The 23,545-nt window shown below is 43.9% G+C and overlaps 1 protein-coding gene across 3 annotated transcripts in view; it reads left to right on the forward strand.

Annotated features, from left to right (window-relative positions):
• CAMK1D (calcium/calmodulin dependent protein kinase ID) overlaps positions 1-23,545 on the forward strand; it is a 221,640-nt gene that overhangs the window by 74,637 nt on the left and 123,458 nt on the right. For all 3 annotated transcript variants that reach the window (XM_080605573.1, XM_080605574.1, XM_080605572.1), the window contains exon 2: positions 23,350-23,481. In XM_080605573.1, the coding sequence (XP_080461699.1) occupies positions 23,350-23,481 (132 nt within the window). The remainder of the gene's footprint in view (positions 1-23,349; positions 23,482-23,545) is intronic.

A 23,545-nucleotide genomic window follows, 5' to 3' on the forward strand; every position in this document is an offset into this window, starting at 1 on the left:
GTTAATCCCCATTGGAGGTGTGTTGTCATGTCAAGTGGGAGCACCTTGGTGGAGCTGTATTTGCTTCTTGCAATGGCAAACGGGGTAGCGCTCACATCAGTTTTCCGCTAAAGTTTTCAGTGAGTTTTCAGTTCACTTTTCAAGTAAATTTTAAATTCAGATTTCCAAGAAAATAAGTCCACATCCCCCTCCCCAGAGCCCCCGTTCTTCACAGGTAAAACAAAATCTTGAAAGTTTTTTCCATTTGCAAATGCTCCCCAAAACATGCAGCTCATGTTGTTGCCTAGGTGAGCACAGCCCTCCATCTGCACCTGCTGGAAAAAGTGCAGATTTTATTTATTTTATGTCTGCTGTCCCCTGCCTACATGCCACATCCTCCCAATTCACACAGGGGCTTATAGGGGCAGTCTGGCCCAAAGTTTCTCAAATCAGGGTAAACTGAACCTGAATTAAGATTTTGTTTGTTAGTTTGTGTTGAATATTCTCTACTGCATCAGTTTTGCAGTAGAAATGAAGAAATTAATTCCCGTCCTGTGCGCTTGATACTTCAGCCTTGCTTACACAGCCAGGGTCAAGTCTGGCACAAGCAGTAACTGGATGTCTTCATGGGCACTGCCCAACATGCACTGTGGAGCAATTCTGGAATTAACTGCACTGCAATGTATATTTAATACCCCTACCTTTCAGTTAGGTATTGAAAACAATACGTCAAGTTGAAAGGCAAATAAAAACCTTTGTGTAAAGATACCCTGGAGGTAGGTTGATTGAACTGTATAAATTTTTTTTTTAAATCCCTGTGTCTTGTGAGAAAATTCTTTGTTGGAGAGGTGATGCCCTGCTGGATTTTATAACAAAGTTCCAACAGAAGTTCTAACATAGTTATTTTTATTGGTTTGTTTCAATTCAGCTCAAGTACTCTTAACCACACACTTTCTTACAAGAGTTTTATATAAATGTCCTGACCAATTCACGTTAGCTCTCTCTCTTTGCCAAAGTGTGGTGCTGAGATGTTAAACATCTTTCTCACAGTTGTCCCCAGTGGATTGGGTCATGGTGGCAGACTCCCACCTTCTACTGTAGACCCTGAATTTTGGTGGGTTCTTCAAATATTGATAATGGATTGAATACCAGCATGGTGGTTTTGCTCATTTTATACTATAGAATTGCTGAGAAATTGCTGCTGTACATACATACATTAGGTTTTATTTAGTTATTTAGTTATTTATCCTAATCTGGTAGCATCTAAATGCTCTTGTAATGGGCACACACGACCTAAGGCTCTGGTCAGTAGGGAGAGAGGAATAGGGGGATCTCATCACTGTTGCCTGAGATACTTTGACAAATGGTCTCTCCTAAACCAGGGAGCTCTTGGGCCCCCAGGGTGAAAAGGGAAGGAAAAAGAAACAGACCTTGAGCTATGGACATTTTGCAATTTTTGATTATCAGGAGTTTCATCATGAAAGAAAATCAGGTGCTAAATCTAACCGTACAGACAAGTCAAGTCTGAGTTAAAAAATCCATCATCCAGTGTTCTTGGAAACACATAAATCTCCCTAAAAATAGCAAGATTATGTAAAAAATTACAGTTGGGTTCCTTGTTTTGAGCCTTGAGGGTGTACTTGAGCCATGTGGTCAAACTGTTCCCTGTAACCATGAAGGCTAACAGCCACCAAAATAAAACAAAATAAAAATGAAAGCTGAGCCACAGCATTACTCATGTCTTTACAAGCTCAGACTTTACTAAAAAAGCCCAGAAATACCCAAAGACTGAGGACAAACTTATGAGCCTTGGCAATATCATTACTGCACGTGAATGAAAAACAGTGAGTGAAGTTGTCTAGAAACTGATGATGAACTTAGGTAGTCTGGCCTGAAACGTGCAAAAGGAAACCAAGGGCATTATTAATGACAAGAAAATGAGTCCCTTACAAATTTGTTCATTTTTTCCCCCTGAAATATATAGTTTAAGATGCCATTTGGAACTTAGGAAAGAAAAAAATGTTTTATTTTTGAAGATATACTCTTTCCAACTTGACAGTGCCCTTTTAAATAATTCAATGAGATTGGTGAGCAGAAACGGGAGCCGTAGTGAGTCAACTCTGCAGCTCAGCAATGAGTGAGATGCACTGCAGTCTAACCATAGAATAAAAAGGAGAAAGAAAGAGCAGGAAAAGGAGCCTGTAAATGAATAAATTTGGTGAAACATTGCTTAGAGACAGACCTATGGAGCACAGAGACATACGACCTCTCTTTCTCATTCTTCATGAGGAAATTATACCTTGTAAGTAGCCAGAAAAAAAATCATGTAGAGATCATTACATTTGCTTCTTGGATTTACTTTAATTTTTCCTTTGGCGGATTTTCCCATGGGAAACATAGGCACCAAATTTCATTTGACCTATGCTTTACTGGAGGTTGATTTTTTTTTTTTAATTATCCTTTCTACCTTCTTCTGAAAATCAGGGAAAGAAAAGCAGAACATGACCTCAGTTGCTGGTATGAAATATTGCAGGGCAAGCAGTGGTACTAAAACAAGAAACTTCTCTATTTCTCCTTCCAGCCACTGGAAAAGCTCACATCTTCATTCAAACCACGCTTTTTAGGATTCTCTCTACTGGAGATGTGCTGGATTGCAGGGCTTTAACCGCAGACTCTCACAATTTGCTCAGCTGATGAAAGGGGAAGTTCTCACCAGCAGATCCGTGTCTCCTGGGCCCATCTCTAATTGCACACAGGAAGGGGATGAAAAAAAAATAAGAAGCGGCTTCTCTGCTCTTGCCCAGCAAGGATCAGTGTGGGAACTTGAACTCAGCTCCCCGGCAGCTGACAAAAGTGAGAACTTTGCCCTGAACCTTTGATGCAGGGAAAAATCATTCGGTTTGCTTTTGTGTCCCGCTCTGGGGCAGGTTTAGGGGGCTGGCGAGATGTTGGCTGATCTCCCCAGTCCTGCCTACATGGAAGTATTTTTGATTAACGCTGGAGCTTCCCATCCTAAATATTTAATAAGCCTCCCGCTGACGCTAGAAACCAGAGCTTGGGCCTGAAATTGGCTTCACTGATCATAAGGTGACATCAATGCTTTTATGTGACAGCGAGCGTGTTTGCTCTGGCGTGGCGTGCAGCAGGGCACACGCTCTCCAGCGAGCACACTGGCACGGCTTGCACACAAACAAAACCTGGAAGAACTCGAAGAGACGGAGTCAGCCAAGGCAATCGTTCACGGTGCAAGCGGTGGCACAGCTGCAAGCTGCCTGCCAACCGGGGATGCCACCAGCATGTGAGTCTGAGGAAGGCCCTTGTGTGTTTCACACCCAAAATAATTCCTGCACGTGACAATACAGGCAGGACACACAGAGGGGTAAAAGCTGCCTACAGGAATAATCCCAAGGAAGTCGAAATTTGGAGTAGTGACTCCAAATGGGTTCAGTTTCTTCCTTCAGCTCACACTGGTGTCAGTGTTTTGTTGCGAGGGCAGCTGGAATAGACACAGTGGCACGAAGAGAGATGTAAAATGGACTTGGCTTTTTCTGGGAATAAACCCAGGTGCTTTCTCCAAAGCAGGATGAAGAAGCACATTGTTCAGAGCTGTGTGCAGTGTGCTCATGGTGCTGAAGGCCTCTAGTGTGTCCCATGCTATGTCCTCTGGCACCTTACACTAGCAGGGATCAGAACAACCCAAGGGATTTCAAAGCGTAGAAAGGCCCATCTTGAAGGAATAAGCCAATATCTATGTAATGAGGGTTAGAAAGAAGCTTTTCCAGTGCTGGATACTTTGTCACAGCCCTGTGGTGATGCTCACACCTTTCTTTGGTGTGGACACAAAGCAGTGGCACAGCACTAGCTCAACAAATTCCACCTTCTTTATGGATCAAGAAGGTAGAGCAGAAGGTCTTGTGAGGACCAAGAGGGAGAAGAGGAAGACCATCAGCTGATATAAAGCCAAACAAACCCATTAATGTCAATGGCATGCAGCTGGCACCAGCTGAGGCTGTGCTTTTGCACGGCTTTTCTCTGGGGAGCTACAGCAGGTTGCTTGGCTGGTTGGGGGAAGCTAGGGGAGGGAATCAGGAGTCTCCCTATATTTTCTCTATCTTTCTATTTATTTATTTATTTATTTAATGCTACCATTAGTTACAAGCTAGGGGGTATTTAGCTAGACTGTCCTTTGGTTTGGCCCAGCATGGTGGCTCCTCTCTTCTTACCCACAGGCAGTGTTGAGTGTGCCTGTATTTTCTACAGTAGATGGACAGAAGGGAAGACGCTATGACCTGCTTTGTTCCTCTTGATCTGCTGGACTTAACTTCTTTTTTTGAGTGTGGGTGAGCAGTTAAGTGTTCCCCTTGCAGGGCAAGAGGACGCTGGGGGTGTTCTCCATTAGCGCTTTGCAGTGTATGGGTGAGAGGGCAAGCCCCTGGCAGAATTACTCACCCTGTGTAGCATTTAGAGAGAAACTTGGCAAAACAGAGGCTTGAAACCTGTAGAGATTTTTTTTTTCTCGATGATTGTATTTGTGCTGTAAAATTGTTAGAAACGCAGGCTGGGATTTCCATAGCTGACAAGCGGTGATAGCTCATGGGGCTCTGCTGCCAGAACAGAGGATGCACCCTGCAGCTTCTCCTTCCCCTTTTCCCCAGCTGGTGCTCTGGGCATCTGCCCTCTTCTCGTGTTTTATGTCACTTGGGATCAGCTGTATGAAAGCACAAGATAGCTTGAAAGCAGTAGCTTTGGCAATGCAGATCTTGGTATGAGCTGATTTTCTTCTCTTGCAAAACAAGTATTTTCTAGTTCGTATCTAGCTCAGGTATCTCTGCGGCTGATCTGCTGCTGATATACAAGAGGGACAGAATTTAACTCTTGTTTAGTTGGACTGACCATGCAAAAGAAATGGGGGTAAAAATCAACAAAATCCTAATTGTTATTTTTATATCTTGCTTGGAAGTGTTCTTGAGGATGCAAAGAATGAGTAGGTTCGTGGAATAAGAAGATGCTTTTACAGACACTTATTAAAGAGCTACACTTGAAACATTTTGTTTAGATTTTTAAATGTCAAGTCAGTTTTACTGGTTAATTGAGATTTAAATACTAAATAAGTTCCCAAACAAGCAGAGGCTGTGCAGTGTCATGTCTGATATTAAAACTGCCACTCAGCTACCTCGGTCCCCTTCCATTTAAGCAGAAGAAAATCAAGCATGTGTAAAATTTGGAAGAGGTGCATTAAAGGGCTGCCTGCATTCCCTCATCCTCTCTCTTTGTTAAGTGCTTAATTATTTTTGTTGTCTCCTTACCTATTCATAAGTGGGAACTGCTCTGCCTCTGATGTGGATGATTTCTCATTGCATTGTGCCTCCAAATTGACATTTATGAATTAAACAGCAGTGTGCTGTCCCAGGGAGAGCCCCATTGTGGTACAATTAGGAATGTAATTGCAGGGAGCCACCTGGGAGGCAGCTGGGACGAGGAAGGCATCGCAGATGCTACAGACGAGGACAACATAGGTAACACTGATGTGCAGTACATCGGGGTGGCAGAAAGCTCACCCAGACGATCCCAGAAGAATTGTGCTTGCCGCTTTGCTCTGGGGAGGAAGGATGGAAAAGGCATCAGAGAGCTGATGGCTCTGCTTTCGTTGAACTCAGCTGAGATTTTCCCTTTGACTTTACCCGGAGCAACATATTGATTCTTCATGTAGAAACCTTAGATGCCTTATGCTAAGCACAGAGAAAACACCGGAGCGAGCAATTAATTAGTGTCCCCCTGCACGCTGAGACCTATCGCTTGGGCAGTCCTGGGAGAGGACTGGTCTGTGGGTCCCTGAAGAGCCACACTGCTGCTGCATCCTCTCCCAGGCTGGATGCTCTCCCAGATAACATCAGGAGCATGTCTTTACTGTGTGGGTGACGGAGCAGTGGCACAGGCTGCCCAGAGAGGCTGTGGGGTCTCCTCCTTGGAGATCTCCAAAAGCCACCTGGATGTGGTGCTGGGCTCCCTGCTCAGGGTGGTTCTGCTGTAGCAGGGGTGGGACCAGATGGACCCAGAGGTCCCTGCCCACCTCGGTCTATGGGGTAATGCTGCAGAGGGCTGAGCTTTCTGATTAAGTTAAGCCAAATGTAAGCTGACCGGAGTTATGTTTCCTTGGGCTTTTATCGCACATGTTGGCTTGTAGCCTCCTACAAGATTAACTTCCTGATCAGCCCTAATGAGAACTGCACATGCAGAGGAAAGGGGATAACGTGTGTTCCCTCTCCCAACATTGTTCTAACTCCAAATTGCAAGTAATAGGAAAAAAACATGTCTTTCTTTACATGTATCCTCTTCGTCGTGACCTTCAGCCCCTGAACGTGCTGAGCATAGGATTGTTTTGTTCCTTTAGGCATATGAACAAAAATGTGCTGGGAATTTGGGGGTTGATTTTCCCTTCTTGAACTGGAGTTAAGATGAACCAGACAACTCTGGAGGCATAAAGCTTCCTGCTGGTGACCACTCCAGGTCTGTCTTTTGTGCCATCAGCGCTCACCAGCCCTGCCCGAGGAAGGACAAACCTCCCGTGTGAAGCCACCCGGGTGTTTGCAGCTCCCCACCAGCATTGCCCGTGTACAGCTGGTGCCAGCCAATGCTCCTGGGTTTTGCAGCGTGAGCACGTGGCTGGGTCAAATCCATCAAATTTGTTTCTCACTGAGTAAACATTGCCAACGGTCATATGCTGGAGGCTGCTGACCCTGGCTGAGCTTGAACACATAACCTCCTGGGGAAAGGGGCCTTGACAGTTTAGCGATTAACATGTTAAGGGCATGCTAACAGGGGACTTTTTTCCCAGGAACAAATACCCGGAAAAACCCACATTGCCTTAACCGCTCCTTGTTTGTTAGGCGCACTGGGGGCGAGGAAGGAGAGGTTTCCTTGGAGCTCGCTGAGGTCCTCACATTGCTGGGAAGGCAAAAACCCACTTGCACGATTTTATCTCCTTCCTTTTGTGCTTAACTAGATAAATGACACTCAGGACCGTTGGTTAGCCCAGGCTGTTGTGATTCTCTGGATGATGTGTGGATGGATGCCCCCAGTTCATTGGGATTGCATCTGATTTTGGAATTGGGATCGGTGGGGCTGTGCACAGCCTGGGTTTTACTGGAGCTGGTAGAGCGGACCTTAAGCTATATTGGGGAGAAATTAGGTACCGTCCTTTGTTTGTACGTGCCGTCTTGGGAGCAAGGGTCTGCTGTAGGCACAGGTGAAATACGGAGCAGCAGCCAGAGGCTGCTCCTGGCCCCACCATTTACTCTGTGTGCACCAAGACTGGCAAGTGTGGCAATGCACCTGATGGAGCTTGTCCTGGGGCACAGGAGTGGGCCTCCAAAGGCAGCAGATACCTCCCTAAACCACCTTCCTGGTAACAGCAGGAGCAGCAAATATGTATTTTTCCGAGGGTCCCTGCTCCTCCTGGGGGCAGCAAAATTCAATCATCTGGCTTACACTGGCAAGGAGCTTGAAATTGACTCTGTTCTTACCCGACGTGATTCAGCGTACCACAAATCAGTATAGCTCCATCAGCACGGTAACACGGGTAAGTACCAGCAAAGGACCTGGCCCACAGATAACTTAGAAATAATACAGAAAGCCAGGGTTGAATAATTTCAGAATATAAATGTAGTCATGGTAGTAGTAATAATAATAATATTTTCCCTAGTGGGAGAAAAATAGACCTTTCATGGTTGTTGTGCCTGGAGCTATTAAATATGGATGAGACAGATGAAATGCTGCTTCTCCTATTACACAGAAATGAATAAACAGTAATTCTCAATCACTATATGCATCTCAAGCTTAAAAAACCCACAAAAACAAGTTAAATATGAACACCTGCTACTGTTCGTGTATAATAAATGCTACTCTGAAGCTTTTGTCAACAAAGTGAAAAGATTTGCTTCCTTATAAAGACTCTGATAGCAGCTCACCCAAGGTGTCTATACTAAAGTTAGGAAACTGGATTTGCTGTCAGGCATGGGGCCCCAGTAAGTGAGTTTATTTAACTGTCCTACTCGGTGGCTTGACAATGTTGTTGGTTACTGTGGATTTAGTAATGTGTGGTGTAGAAAGCAAGAAGCACTTCTGAAATTCTAAATTTTCATGGTGAGATGGCAGACACTGCCAGCTTTTGTATTGGATTGCTTTTCAGGGGAAGAGCTAACCTTCAGCCCTTTCCATGGATGGTGCGCGTTTTGGGACAGCTGCCTGTGATATGGGAGGAAAGGAGAGCTAAAGCAATTTTTTTTTTCACCTAGGCTGAAAAAAGGCTGTGTCTGGGTCCTCTGTGATCCAGCAACATGTGAAGATGCTCTTCTAGTTAAATAGTGGGCGTTGGACTGGGGGGACCTGGGGTTTGTCTGCTTTATGCCCTCTCTGCCCAAGTTCCCATGTATTTCATATGAGTGACAGCACTGCCTAATCCTGTAGGGATGCTGTAAGGATAAATGCATGAGAAATTTTGAAGTTTGGGTCCCTTGTAACTGAAAGGATGCAAAGGAGAATTGCTGCATTCCATTTAAGATGTTATAACTAAGTTTTGGGATGTGACCTTTATTTTAATTAGTGGCATCTTCCCTCTAATCCTGCAAAGAAGAGACCACTGCTATCTGCAGTGGCAGTAAAAGGTGCATCACACAGTTAGCCGGATGAGAGGCAGCCAGAGGTTACATTTATTTGAGAGAAATCAGTTCAAGAAGATAACAAAGGCTGTTTCGTCCACAGGTGTGTGATAAACTTTCAAAGCTGTGTTTTCCCTGGACACCTCATAATTCTCTGCTCTTCTAATTCCTCTCAAGTCATAGGCTGTATTTACTTCTAGGTATCCTGGCTGGGCTACTTGGATGAAAATGGTCTCACTGGAATTGGACAGTACTTTACACGCCATGGTACACATCCTTGCTCTTGCCATGGGTTAACCCTAAAGATGTCCCTCTTTGTGTCAGCGATGGGCTTGACTCCCCAGTATTTCACATGCCCATTTGTTACTTGAGCTGCTGTCGGCTGCTGCTGGCTCTACCACATTAATGGACTGTAAGAACAGCTGTCCTGGGTCAGACCAAAAATGCAGCTCATCCTGTGCCCCATCCCTGCAGCCAATGCCAGATGTCTGGGATGGAAAGCATAGGTCAGCGTTTGACAATAATGTAATTATTATCATACTGTGAGCACTCCTCTAGCATTCAGAGAGATGTGCGCAGGCTTTTTCGGAGACACAAATTGTGCACTTAGTAGTCTGGAATGGATTTTATTGCTCGTATTTTTCCAGTCCTTTTTTTTTTTCAATCCCTGTTAACATCCACTGTGTCACACAGAAAGTTGCATGAAGTTTGCTTGGTGGTGGGTCCCTGTTACCTTCATTTGCCATCACCTCATCATTGCACTGGAAGGAACAGCGGCATTTGCCCTCCTCCTCCTCTCAGAGCTTAATTCTGTCCCTCTCAGTTGTCCATTCCTGAAGAGGCTGAAAAGACCCAGTTTATTCAGTAATTTCTCATAGTGGAGCTGTTTCATACCTTCAGTCTGTCTTCTGCCCTGATTCTTCCATGTCCTGCAGGCAACGAGGAGGATCACAACAGCACACAGCATTCAGGGGTGGTGAACTGCTTCCTTAGCAGTCCTTAACACTGGTTATTTAATGGATTTACCATTTATTCCTTGCTGTTTTCTGTCTTTTCACTAGTTCCTTACCCATGCAAGAAGATTCTGCTATTTGTTAAGCTGCTCAGAGAGTCTGTGCTGAGGCAGCCCCTTGAAATTAAGCTACATCAACACATCATTTCCTCATCTGCATACATGCTGGTGCCTTCACAATACTCCAGTACATTCCCTTTTCAAAAGTCTTTTTGGTTTTTCCTCCATATATCATGTTTTTCCAGGTGTTCAATAGTTCTCTCCTTTACTAGAGGGATGTTTATTACAGTTTTTACTGACTTGCTGACCTCAAACTTACTAATGTGGAGTTCCCTGTAATTCCTGTGTTATTGCTTTGAACCCATTTTTTAAAATTGTGTCACATAAGCCGCCTCCTTATTTTTGGGTACCCATAAAGCTTTAAGTGAGAAACTTCAGCCCATGGTTAGTTTCAGTAGTGTCACCTGTAAGTTCCCCTACAACGGTTGGGTCAGTCCAGCCTATAACCACTTCTGCCAACCTTGTAAAGGTTTCCAGTGTAAGAACCTCCCCAAACCTCTCTGCAGTGAGCACAGATCCACCCAAAGTCTTTTTCTTTATTATTATTATGGTAATTATTATTTTGCTACTGCTGTGTGGGTTATTTCATGCTGTTTCTATACTTCATTTCTTCCTCACCCACCAGTGATCTTGTACACTCCTGGCTTCTGATATGTGCAAAAATGTCTTTATTGAATTATCTGCCTCTTGCAACTTGTTCTTCAAATGCTTTTTCCTGCCTTTTGATGTTTTTAGGTTTTACCCACTAGAACTTAAAAATCCATTCCTGTTTCCTCATTTGGACACACATTTTCTGATTTTGAGGATGCTGTCTTACTTCTCATAAGTTCCCTTTTCCAGCTCTTTGGCCTTCCAGACTTCTCTATTTCTCAAGTTTTTCAAGCATTGATGTTTTTAAACAGTCCTTATGCCTCCTGCAAGTTTTAAATCTCTTGTTTCTGCCTCCAAGGGTCTTCTCACTTCTTGCTAATAAGTTTCTTCATTTTTACAGTTCTTTCAAAATTAAATATGACACTGAAGATAGAGCAGAGAGATGTAGCACTTGTTTCCTAACAATTTTAGGTTTGTCTCATGTATATCCTACTGTAGGTTGAGAGTTTCTTGCCTTGGAGAGTGGAGTCCAGTTCTGCAAACCCCTTTGCTGATCATTTCTAGCACATCTCTCTAGTTGTTCAGTATTTTCATGATTTAAAATAAACAAACACATTACATGACATGGGAGAGCAGTTTGCTAGTTAACATCTTTAAAATGTGCTTTAATAGGGAGTTATGGAAAGAAAGTATTTGGCAGCAAATGTTAAAATGAGCAAACAAGAACTGCTTCCTCCTATAATTTGTGCCCAAACAGTGGAGCTCAATTCTACAGGAGGCTGTGAAATTCAAAGTAGATGGGCTGAAGAAATTGAATTATACAGAGTAGTAGAGCATAGGTAGGTAATATGTGATGGGTCAATGCAACTGTCACTTGAACAGAGATCACTTTTCTGGATCACTGACTGCTGGAAGCTAGGGAGATAAACTGGGGGAAGTCTTGTGCTGCATGAACTCCACTTCGTACACTCTTTCTTCACTTATCTGTTATAGCTATTACTAAAGAAAGGAGCCTGGACTGGAAAGATCTGGTTGCTTAACCCTGTTGAGAGTTTTTTGCCTTCTTAATTTCTTCCTATAACTTGGTAAAAGGATCCTTTTCATGAACAAGTCACACGGAATTACAGTTCAGGCTCCTCAGCTCTCCATTTGCTTGGAATGACTTCTCATTTACTTGGAAAAGGAAACATTTTAATGGGGAAAGGGCTGTGTTTCAAAGGGGTCATAAAGTTTCTAATCAAATTAGGTTCTTATTCATAGCAGAAAGCAAAACTCTTTTCCCCAAGGACGTATCATGCTTTTTCTGCTATTTTAACGGTTTCATAGAGCTCCTTTCAACCTGTCATGTTTTAATGGACTCAAAATTCATAGTTAACCTCCCATCTGATCGTGGTGGGGACATACACTGTCCCACTTTGATCTATTCCTAAAAAGACTCCAGGGATCAACTTGTGCACTTGCTAGAAGCATTAGGTGTCCAGCCCTCCTTCCCATCCAAGCTCTTTCATCATTGACAGCAAAATGAATCTCCCCTGGAGGGCAAATTGCTGGATTTTTTTTTCTAGATTTTTTTATTTTTAAATCAACTTTTAACTTGTTTTGAGTACTCAGTAACCCATCCCATCTGTGGGCTGATGTACCAGCTACAGCACATCCACAGCCTATGTGACTTGACGTGCTTTTACCAGCTTCACCATAGCTCCCCAGCTCACTGCCAGTGGCGTGCTGCTTGCAATATTTTGGGGAATTGGCTCCCAGGTAATCTTTACAGCACACTGGGAGAGAGATTCCTGCAATCCCACTGCTCCTCCTCATTTTGCCAGTGCTCTTGTGCTACTCTTCTGGGGGATTTTCATCTTCTGGGGTGCATGTCACCTGGGAGGATACTATGCCACTTCCTTTTTATTAATGTTTAAAATTATGAAACAGCTTCCGAAGAAACAGAAATTATCAGTGTCAGGTTTATGGAGCTGTGTTCCCCTTTCCCCACCCTCATCCAGCTCATTGTGTATGTCGGTACTGCTTGAACCTGCCGTCCAAGAGCTGAGCTGGGTTATCTGGACCCGTGTAAAGGCTGAGGAGCACGGTGGTTGTTCTGGCTGGTGTGTGTGTAACATGTCAACCTGTGATGGAAATGAGTTCTTAGAAACTCCATTTGTAAAAATAGGTAGGGAGCGTGGCACTCATCTCCTAGGAGACCCCTCGTTGCGTTATGAGGCTATAACGTGCTATGATTACAGTTCAGATAAGGGGAAGCGGAGTTGCTGTCAGGTTGTTTCTGCTGGAGTTTTCCAACACAGAAGGTCGCCCATATGTAACAGTATACTCTTGCTGGTGTTTGTGGACTGGTTGGGGCACTGAGCTGGTTTCTCTTGTGCCGTTGCTCACTGGAGACTGGGAGGTGAAAACAGAAGCAGGTGTAGCCCTGAGTTTTTCTGCATGCAGAAACCTTGGGTGGTTGGGGTCTAAAGCTTTTATGGGTGATGTGACAGAGATCTCAGTGCCTGGTGGCTTCCATTGACCAGGCTCACCTCTCTGGGTGGGGAGATCTGTCCTTCTTTCAGACGAAATGCAGGAAACACCAGCACTTTTTTCTGCTGTGATTCTCTAAGAGGCTCAGCTGCTTTGGTGCAGGTGTGCATGCAGGAGGGACTGCTTCCCTCCTGACGCTGTCTTCTACCATCATATGGGGAAGGCAGGAACGGCTCCTGTCCTCAGAAAGATTTCTGCATGTGCCACTGGCCTTCTTGGCTCATAACAGCATAGGATAAACCTAGAGGGCTGCTTTTGCTGGGTCCCATATGCTCCCTGCTTCATCTGGACACAGTGCCTAGGCTGGGCATGGTTTGGACAGAAGCTGGTGCAAGCTTCTTATGCTTATATCACCTGGGGAATTTCCTCTTGGTCAGTCCTAGTGACATCAGTGTCCCTTGACACCAGAAATGTTCATTCAGAGCAGTGCAGAGGCATGTGATAATAGGTTTAGGAGGGGAAAGTTGTGCTGGTGCCGTGTCTGTTTTGTGAGTAACTTCAGGAATCTCAACACAGCACCTTGAGGGTGGAGCTGCAGGGAAATCCCTTGCCAGCAGAAGCTGATGGGAGAACCCTTTTTGCACCGAGGTCTGAATGAGAACAGGACTGAGACTTGCACGCATAGAAACTGCGTGGCAATTCTTTTAGCAGAAGGATCTGTGAGTTTCTGAAGTGCCTGGTAACTGCTTTATACAGCTACACTGAAATAATCTTTGCCAAAATGTTTGTTTGCAAGCCTGCTGGTTACCAGGCAAACCCGTTTGCTAAGACTTCTTAGCATACCTCAGCTCAGACATGAAACAACATGTGGAAACACGAGTCAAGAGGCAGGGGGGAAGAAAAGCTAACACTCCTATGGTGTTTTAAAAGGTGGCCATTGAAAGGAAGGCTTCAGATGGAGCTCTGGGTATATTGCAATGGCATTTCCTACCAGAGCTCAATTCTGAGCTACAGAACAAATTGTATTGCATTTTACTGAATTGTCCCTCCCCCCACATTTTGTTTTTATTTTAACTCTAAGCTACTACTTGGAGTGGGCAAGGATACAAAATACACATCATTTTTAGTCCAAATATTTAAAATAGATACGCGAGACTGGCTGGATGGGTAACAACAGGATGAGAACAAACCCATTAAAGTTTTCTAGAGGCACAGAAGGGCTCTTACACAAGGGGAATTGTTCAGCTGTGCTTGTGACAGCTCTGAACCCTGTGGCCTCTTCTTTCAGAGGCTCATCACACTCATGGGGAGCGCATCCTGACCGGGGGTCGTCCACTGGGTCTGCATGATTGATCTGGAAGAGGCTAATCCTACTTGTGCCCTGGTCGTGTGATCTGATTAACTAACCTAAATTTGTCCTTGAAACAGGCAGGGACTGTGCTGTGATCAGGGGCATAGAAGCCTTATGAGTCTCAATCCTTGTTTTGATTTGAATATGTGCTTATTGTGCACACTCAGGTCCCGTGATTTAGGGAGGAGATTTGCCTGCTTAGCCTTCCGAGTGTCCACACTGCAGATGTTTTCAGTCAGTCTCTCCCCTGGGGCTCCCTTTCTCTCAACAAAGATCAAGAGATGTGTTTAGGGTGTGTTTTATCTGACCACTATTAGTTGCTCCCGGACAAGCTGACGGCACTGCTGTGTTGGCCATCTCTTGTCTGTAATGCATGGGGAAGTCGCTCAGACATCAATAACATCCATGTAGATGTGCTCAGGAGTTTCCTTCTGGGTGGCCAAGCTCTGCTTTCTCTTGAAACCAGACCAGACCCCAAGGCTGAAAGTTATCTCAGCTCATTGCAGCTGCCTGGCGGGCATTTTGGGGCTAGATATGGGCATCTCAGATGATCTGTTTGACCAGAGCTAGGCGGCAATTGGAGCGTGGGATTTTTGGTGGAAGGGGCTTAAGGATTTGTGCAGCGCCATGCTGTGCTTCCCTCAATATATTTTAGGATGGGATGTAATTGCCTGTTGGAGATTCTTCTCTGAGTGTAAAAGGAGTATGCACATTTAGATTATGTGATGTTCTTTGCTTTTAAAGAATTGTTACTTAAGGATGGGTCCATGTGGTTCCTGTTCCTCACGTAGCTCATCTGTAGAATGGGTCATACAGATCCTGAAAGATGGGGACAGCATTTGAAAATCACATGTCAAGTAATGCAGTCGTTTGTTTTTGATTACCGAGGAAGAGCACCAGAGCTGATACTTAGGCTCTGTTTCCTAAAGATGCCACTTGAAGGCATGGAGTGGCACCTTTTGCAACTTGGATTTCAAGGTCCAGACAGCTTTAGGAAAAACTCTTGGGTTAATTGGATTTTCCCATGGTTTAAACCCAACTGCAAAGTTACTTGCTCTTTAGGCAGTTGCTAGTTTCATCTTTACTAAAGATGAACTGGCATTCACTTTAGAAGGAACATAGAAAATGCTGAAAGCAAAGCTAGTGTTTACACTGTCTTTGCTTTGCTCTAAAAGATGCAGCGTCATCCAGTTCCTAAATTGATCCAGCCTCTTTGGAGAGTGCCAGATCATTTCTTACATTTCCGTGTGGAGGAAGAGGAAGAAACGTGCTTTTTCAAATTGGTGTAATCTGCTTTATAAGGCCAGATAAGATCTCCTGAAATAAGATGTGTTGTAATAGACGCTGCATATATCAGTGTCAGGACAGGGAAATGCTTTGAAAAACATTATGGAGCTCACTTATCCCTCAAGAAATGTTTGCGGTCATTATTAGGGAAAAAAAAAAAGAGAAGAAAAAAAAAGGTTATTTCCCTGTGAGAATGCTGCCATCAGATAAATCCTGGGAGACAATGAGCTCCTTTCGTCTTTTAAGATGAAAGTGGAAAAAAGGTACTTAAATATTCACTTTGGAAAGAAAGTGATCATCAGTGGAGAAAATAAACTGCTTAACAGCCCATTTGTGAAATGCATAATGGAAAGAAGAGCTCAATACAAAAAGCTGAATGTTTTGCTTTTGATTCTGGATAGCTTTACTGTGATTGCCACAGAGGATGTAAAGTAAGCATAATAGGCCTTTAAAGACAATACTTCCCTTTCTAATAGGGGTCAGGATTAATCAGAAAGGAGCAAACAGTTCAGGAAAGTAAAGCACTGTAATAACAAACAAGACTGGGTATCTGTGCTGGGCCAGTTTCCCTTTTTAGCATCCATGCATCACTGTCTCAGACCAGACTGCATAGCATCCTATTGAATTAGCATACACCAGGCAGCTAAAACAAATTAGTTCATCTCAGAAAGGGAAGAGTTTCCACAGAAACTTTTCTTTTTGGCTTAATTTTTGAGCATTATGTGGTTTACTCTCTTCTGCTCCTAAGTTTGATGGCACCAAAGCCTGCATGCCTTACTCCGCTCTGCACGTAAGGGCTTTATTTGCCCAGGAGTCTCATCAGCCACGTGCTTTGGTGCCTTCACCCTGCTGGTGTGTGAGCTGGAGTGCTCCAGGCCCTGGTGGATTCCTCATCCATGTGGCTGCAAGCTGTGCCAGCAGCTTTGCTGATGCCCAAAATGTCATATCTGGAGGAAGGGAAGGGAACCTGGCAGTGGCAGGGGGCACTGTCGATGTGTGCCATGCCCCACTGTGAACTTGAAATTCATCCTGGAGTCAAAATTTAATTTCTCACTACAGCATCGTTTAAATGGTTCCCAGCAATTTTTCCCTGGGTGAAAATTGTTGACCATGAAGGAGGCGGTTGTGTTCTGGTGAAACTGGTCTGGGGGAAGAGGCAGGGCTGGGAAGGAACCTTCCTTGACTACATTGTCATAATTTCATGTTTTATCTTGTGCAACTTTAACTTCACAGAATTCTTTCTCCTCTAAGTAGCTTTCCTTTAAGTAGCTGACATGGTTTTTCAATCTTAATTCTAGTTAATTTCTTTTTTTCTCCGAGAGTATAAAGTACTGAGGAGTTAAACCAAGAAGAAATGATAAGCCTCAAATTGCCATTAAAATTCCTGCATCTGACTGGTGACAAAAACTGTCAAAACACTAAGCTGTTGTAATTGTAGATAATAGTACCCAAGAAAATAGAAGTTGAATCCAAACAAATCCAGACACTTTTGGTGACTACGCGAGATGAAAGCTTTGTGCTGCTTGTTCCATCGTAGTGAGCTGCTGTGTAAAGGGGGGAAGAAAGTCAAACTGGTGTATAAGGAGGGGGAAGAAGCAGCTCTACCTGGAACATGAAGCCGTCATGTGTCTGTTGCGGTCGTGGCTATGAGTCCCAGCAGAGATGTGTGGGTTGCTGAGGTTCCTCTCCCAGAAGCTGTGCTTGATGGGGAGCATCAAGGTGGTGGGAGAGGTGAAGCCATGAGCTTAGGGATGCGTTGCTCATCCCCATGCACAGCAATTCCCTGGCTCCTCTCATCTTGTGGGTAAGTGGGGACCTATCTGGAGAAAAATGTGTAACCCCAATGGTCTTAAAGTGCCTTCTAGCTTGGGCAAAATGCTGAGGGTATTGACACAGGGGAGCAGAGAGACATGGTCAGTGGTGAAAATCTGCTCCTTGCTGCAGGAACATGCAGCAAACGGTATTTTTGCCCCTTGCTGTTGTTATTTGTGTGTCCACCAGGCAAGATCAACAGCATTTTTGGCACAATTTGAAGTGCTGTTCATCATCTGGAGCGTGTAACAGCAGCTCCATCCCCAGGTACCAGGCACCTCATGGGGAGGGAGGTCATCGCTGTGGGTGCGGGTAAGGATCAGCCCTGGGGAGGGGAACCAGGGTCAGGCACGGCCCAGGATGGCCAGCTGCGTTACAGCAGAGATTCACCTGGCCCCGAGGTAGAAAAGAGCATTTTTAGTTTTTGTCTGGGTGGTTTGGTGGAAGTTAAATGAATAGGGAGGCTAAAAATACCAACGTTAACACAGTGTTAATCCTGGTCGTCCTGTGCTTGCAGAGGCAGAGGAAGCATTGCCATAGAAGGGGCTGCAGGGTTGGGACAGTGTGTTTGATGAATGAAAATAGCTAGAAAAAGCATTTGTCCTCCAAAGAATAGATGGAGTCAAAGAGACCAGTATGTGTGTTTCTTTTCTCAGAAATTTATATTAAGCTTCTTGGGAACGTGTAGGGATATTTGATTTCTGTACCGTGCATAACACAGTCCCGAGAGTCTCCTCTCTGCTCCTGAGTAAAAACACCCTCCTCACTTCAGTTTTGTTACCTTTGCATTCAGACTTCACTGAGCTGTTGAAAATTTCATTGTAAATTCATTTTCATGCAGACCTCAGGACACTCACAGACGCGGCTTTGGAGTGAAAAACAATTTCCAGCCTTAGTTCGGGTTTATGTTGGGAAATGTCTGGGATTTGGAAGAGAGAGGACATGTGTACAGAAAAGACAGAGTAGAAAATTTAATGAAAAAAATAAGGCGACTTCTGCAGAAAAATGGCTTGGGAGAAAAATATTCTAGAGGACCAGAATCTCCTTGGTATGTGCTGGTTATACAGAGCCTGAGCTCATCCCACAGTTAACTCCTCAAGGACTGTAAGAAAAGCTGTAAAAGTGCCAGAGAAGATTTTTTTTCATACACGCCTGCCTCTGTCTGTAGTGCAGCTCAAAGCTGCCTTTGTCTGGGCAGTCAAGGAGCAGAATCTGTGTGTGGTTACCAAAGCCACGCTACGGAAATGGCTTCTTGGGTTTGGTCGGTCTCACCCAGTCGGTTGGTCTCCCATCTCGGAGTGATCTTCACGGTGGACGTGGTATATTTCTCAAACCATGAGTGTTCACTAATTTTTTCCATGGTTTGGCTGGGGCAAAGTACACACAGAAGGCCAACTGTACCATAATTAAGATCATTAGCTACACACAGCCTGAAGATGTGAAATCTGTTTCCTGACTATGTCTGTTGATTTAGTGTGACAGAGCACCTGCTAATGCAGTGGAAAACTCTCAACGTGGAGGTCTCTGCAAATGGAAAAATTAAGTTTTCTCCCTCCATCAACTCTTCGTCTTCATTTTGCCAGTGCTTTTGTAACAACATTTTTTTTTTTTGAAGAATAAGAACAGATTTGTTGTCACAGTATATGTTGTGTATATATTTTATTTCAGAAATTAAGTGTTCACCTTAAATTATAGTTCAAGCAGATGAAGAAAAGTTAATTGGCCTTTATTTTACTTTGATCTGCAGGATAACCTAGCCTTGCAGCCTTTGTTTTCTAATAGAAAATGCAGCCTGGGTATGAGTGCTGTCCATATTCCAGTGATAATCTTGAAATCCTAATCTGTAAATCTGAATTAAAGAAAATAACCAAATAAGAAATAATTTAAGCAAATTAAAACTATAAAATATTGACATCTCATAGGATGCTGACATATGCAAAGGGGTGAGGAGTCAGCAGGTCTCAGCCACCTTCCAGAGTTTGCCATCATCTCAATGTCACTTGTCCAGTCATTTAACCTTTTTTCTTTTGCACTGTTCCTAATTCATATGAAAATGATCTAGATCACAAAATTATTCCACATTTTAATTAGAAGTTTAACGAGAGCTGATCCTCTAGGGTAAATGATAACGTGGTCATACCTTTCAGAAGTAGGTTCAGTTGCCACGCACTTATTTCAGCAGCTAGCTAGGTGGTTTAATTTTGCAGAAGTTTCTTGCTTACCCATTTCCACTGCTGTCCTAGTTCCTCAAAAATGTGACGCTTTTCCTATTCATTTGCTCTAACCTCCAGGAAGGACCTGCAAAGCTGACAGGGGGGTTCGTAGCCCCCAATTCAGAGAAGCAAAGGCTGGGTCCCCAGGCACAGTGGAAAGGTTGCCGTTAGCTATTTCCCAGCTGTGGGGAGTGGGACATCCCAACCATTGCAGATAACTTTGAAATAGTGACTTTTAATTAATTAACCTCTTCTCCCTGCTTTTTAAAAAATCTGTGTTGGAGTGTGAAAATAATTTTTGGACCAATTTTTTTGGGGGGGAGAGGGAGAGTGTGTGTTGTGGAGGGCTGTGAGAATAAAAGTCCCCCAGATATTTTCTGAGTAATATCTTAGTAATTTTCAGAGTAAACACCTTCCTCAGAATTTCAGAGAATTCAAATATATATATATATTATATGCTGGTATTCTTCCCAGAAATTGTGTTTTTCCATGCATGAAATTTCAGATAAAAACTCATAATTCAAAATACAAGATTCAACAAGTGGCTTCCGAATCTCTTTCTGGCTCAGTGCTGATTTAACATTACTTGACGATGCTTAATAAAAGCCACATCCTTTTTACAAGAAGTCCTGTCATTTCAGTGGTGAACGGTGCACCGTTTTCTAAACCGAAACACATTGAGAGAACTTTGTACACAATTAACTTTTAACCCTCAATAAAAAAATGCAATAAATTCTTGGAGATAAACTGTTGCCTTCATTAATGTCTTGATTTTAAAGGGCACAATAATTCTTTGGGGGGGGAAAATATCTCCTTTAGTAAGCCTGCCAGGCTGGTGTTCTGGGGATTTTTTTTGAGGAGATGGGGAATTTGCTGTAGGATATTTCACTGTTAGCAAGAAAACGAGCAGCTTTGTATTTCTGAATTTCTCTCTGTTATTTACCTAGTCATGTATAAGTCAAGAAAAATTTAGTGGGGGCTGGACTGGATCATTAAATGTGGGTGAATTCATCTGTGTATTTGAAATTAAGATAATTACCTGTCCATCTATACACTATTATTTCTGGCTCTCCCTTGACACACTCCAGGGGTGTCTTTGCTGCCATTTGCTTTCTATTTCCTTTTTTTTTTTTTTCTTATACCTTTCTTTTCTGCCCAGCTCTGTTTAACTCTCTGATCCCTATCTGCATTTCTTCCCTCCCTTCTCTTTCTTTCCAGCACTTCTCTTTCTTTTGTCTGTTGCCTCTCTGCTTCTTTTTTCCTTGCTCTGTGACCACAGGAGCTGTGCAGCAGGAGCACGTGCAGTGCAGCAGGATCGTGCAGACCATCGTTGCCAAGGGTTGGCATTTATGTGAATGCTTTAACTGAGGTTCAGCTCATTTCTTGCTTTGACGAGAAAGGCTGCTAAGAAGATATGGAATTGTTTTTTACCGGTGTATATCAGAGTTCCCCCTAAAAATGCATTTAAATATACAGAGGCTGCTCCAACCTCATGGCTGTCCTAGTATGTGGAGAAAGAAATCCAGTAAAATGGTGAATCCAGCTGAAATAGAGGCATTTCTCAAAGCTCGGTTTATTATATAGAGGGATATAAAGGGATTTCATTGATTTTGTCGTCTTAGAAGAGCAATGAAATCCAGATCAGAATGGGAGCTCTGTGCTTTGCAGTATTGTAAACACTTGGAGAGCTGTGTGAGCAGTAAATGACCAGTATGGATATGCTGTTTGTAACGGCATTTAACTGCAGCCAAAAAGATTATTCAAGACACAGCTAGAGTGAAGTGGTGAAAGCTTAAGCAGATAGGACTTTAAGGCGTTCATGAATTATAGCTGGGAGCTGCCCCGTGAGTTTCTGAGCGTCCGAGTCTTCAGCCAAAGCCGATAAGCACTGAGGGGTCTCAGGATTTCCCAGTAAAGGGATTTTATTGCAATTCCACTCTGGCTGTCCCGAGCATGAGGGTTAGAAGGAAAGCACCGTTTGGCAAACCAAATAATTAGGACTGTTGATGACAGGAAAGCAAAGAGTAGGTCTGCAAAAATATGTTGGGTTGCTCAATTTTCTTTTTTATTGCTCCAGCCATTGGGATTGATTGTATGGACTCTGAACTGGAGTCTGTGATGCTCCGACATGCCGTGGCAGTTTGTACACAATGCAGAAAACAAAGCTGTTCCTGCACTTAGTGCAGCATAAATGAGTCTGGACATTTTTTTGGTCCTTTTTGCCAAAAATGAGGCAAAGCGTTCTTTGTTCAGAGGGTCACTGCCACATGGACACAAACCACCAGTTTGCAAAAGTCTCTTTTAATCCATCCCTAAACTTCCCGTCTCGTTTCCCTGTTGCTGCTAATGACCAAAACGTTTCTGTGTAAACAGGCACTTTCTATCCAGCATCCTCTTCTGCCTGCCTGCTTCGCTTACCCCTTGGCTCAGTGATTCGCTCGGTTCTTTCACAACTCAGGAACTGGCAGTGAGGTTGGGAGCGCTTGGTCGTGTCGTTGTGCATGACTTAGAAAGGAAGAGCCAGGAGAGGAAACGTCTCTGTAGGTCCGCAAATACCTAGATAAGCAGTGACCATGGGCAACGAAAGTCAGGGAAAGTTCATGGTAGCCAAATGAGGTTGTGATCAAATATTAGGAGCGGGTTGGAGTGTGGTTGGGTTTGCTCAGCCTCTTTTCGGAGAGAGCTATGTAGAAGAACAGAATAACCTAGTGATGGATTACCCAGTGTTCTACCTCTTTTAGTGTTGTATAAGTAAAATATGATCCTTCGCTGATGGACTTTGAATTGGGATTTGGGGAACGCTACATTTTGGGTGGTGCTTGGCTCTGGTGTCTCTTGGTAAAGGCAGGTACTTTGGGAGGAGGTTTTGGTGAACAGGAGCAGGGATTTGCTGTTCCTCAGCAGGCTGGTGGTGCTCTGCCATGCCCACTACCTCACTGCTAAACCAGCAATGAGCTAAACCTGATAAACCAGGAATTTCAGAGCAGCCCCACTGTGCCAGAGCAAAGGTCCATCCAGATGCCAAAAGGCTCTGAAGGACGCCCAAATTCTCAGAAAGCAGCATGAGAACAGCAAAAGCACCTAAGGGCCCTGCCTGTCACATCTGCCTGGCCTCTCCTCAGCCAGGATGCTTTGCAGGAAGATGTGAGAGTGCAAGAAATAATACTGTTACGGAATAACCCAATGAAGGAGAGGCGCTGCCCACTCTTGGCAATTAGCAACTGGCTGCTGTGATGATGTTTCTGCATCCTTTATTTGTGTAATCCTCTCTGGGGTAACTGCAGGGAAGCTGCTATTAAGGCAGACATTTGGGCTTGTGACTTAATCCGATTGTTTGGCTTTAGCAATTACACATGGCAGTTTGTTTTGTGGAATATCTCTGTGTACAGAGAGGAACTCTGACGATGCTTCTCCGTCTGAGTCAGGGTTGAGCAAAGGGTGAAGAGATGCTCAGGGAGGACCAGAGCGGAGGCTCTGACCTCTTGTGGTCACCGAGGAACTGAGAGCACGTTTGGCACCCGTGGGTCATTTGCTCCCAGGGACTTTGTGGTGCTCCAAAAAACTTCAGAAAAGGGAAAAGTACATCATTCATCATATGTCAAATCAGCAGCTTGGCTGCGGTCCCTGCCCCTGTGTATGGAAATGGCACTTTCTGATTTTTGACCTTTGCTCAAACTTCTGCTGGACTGTAGTTTTTTATTAGTATTGTTGGGTTTGGTGAGCCTTTAATATTTTGGCCGAATGCCTTTATATATCTGTAAAAACAGTGAAAGATTCTCATAATGCCATGGCTGTGATTAACGAGAGCAGCTATCAAAATCCACCAGAAGAATAGATTCAATTGCTGTATTTCAGATAACAGCTTGCAAAGAAATGACACCACTTAAAATCTCTGCTTTTCTTTTCTTCCTTCAGGGGCGCATTTTCCGAAGTTGTTTTGGCCGAAGAGAGAGCTAGTGGGAAACTATTTGCAGTCAAGTGCATTCCCAAGAAGGCACTGAAGGGGAAGGAAAGCAGCATAGAGAATGAAATTGCAGTCTTGAGAAAGTAAGTATCAGACCTTTGTTTCTGCTTCTTTGCTTCGATTAGGCTCCTGCGTTTCAGGCACAGG

This window comes from Anser brachyrhynchus, assembly GCF_964034855.1.
Source record: "Anser brachyrhynchus genome assembly, chromosome: 1".
NCBI classification, from domain to species: Eukaryota; Metazoa; Chordata; class Aves; order Anseriformes; family Anatidae; genus Anser; species Anser brachyrhynchus.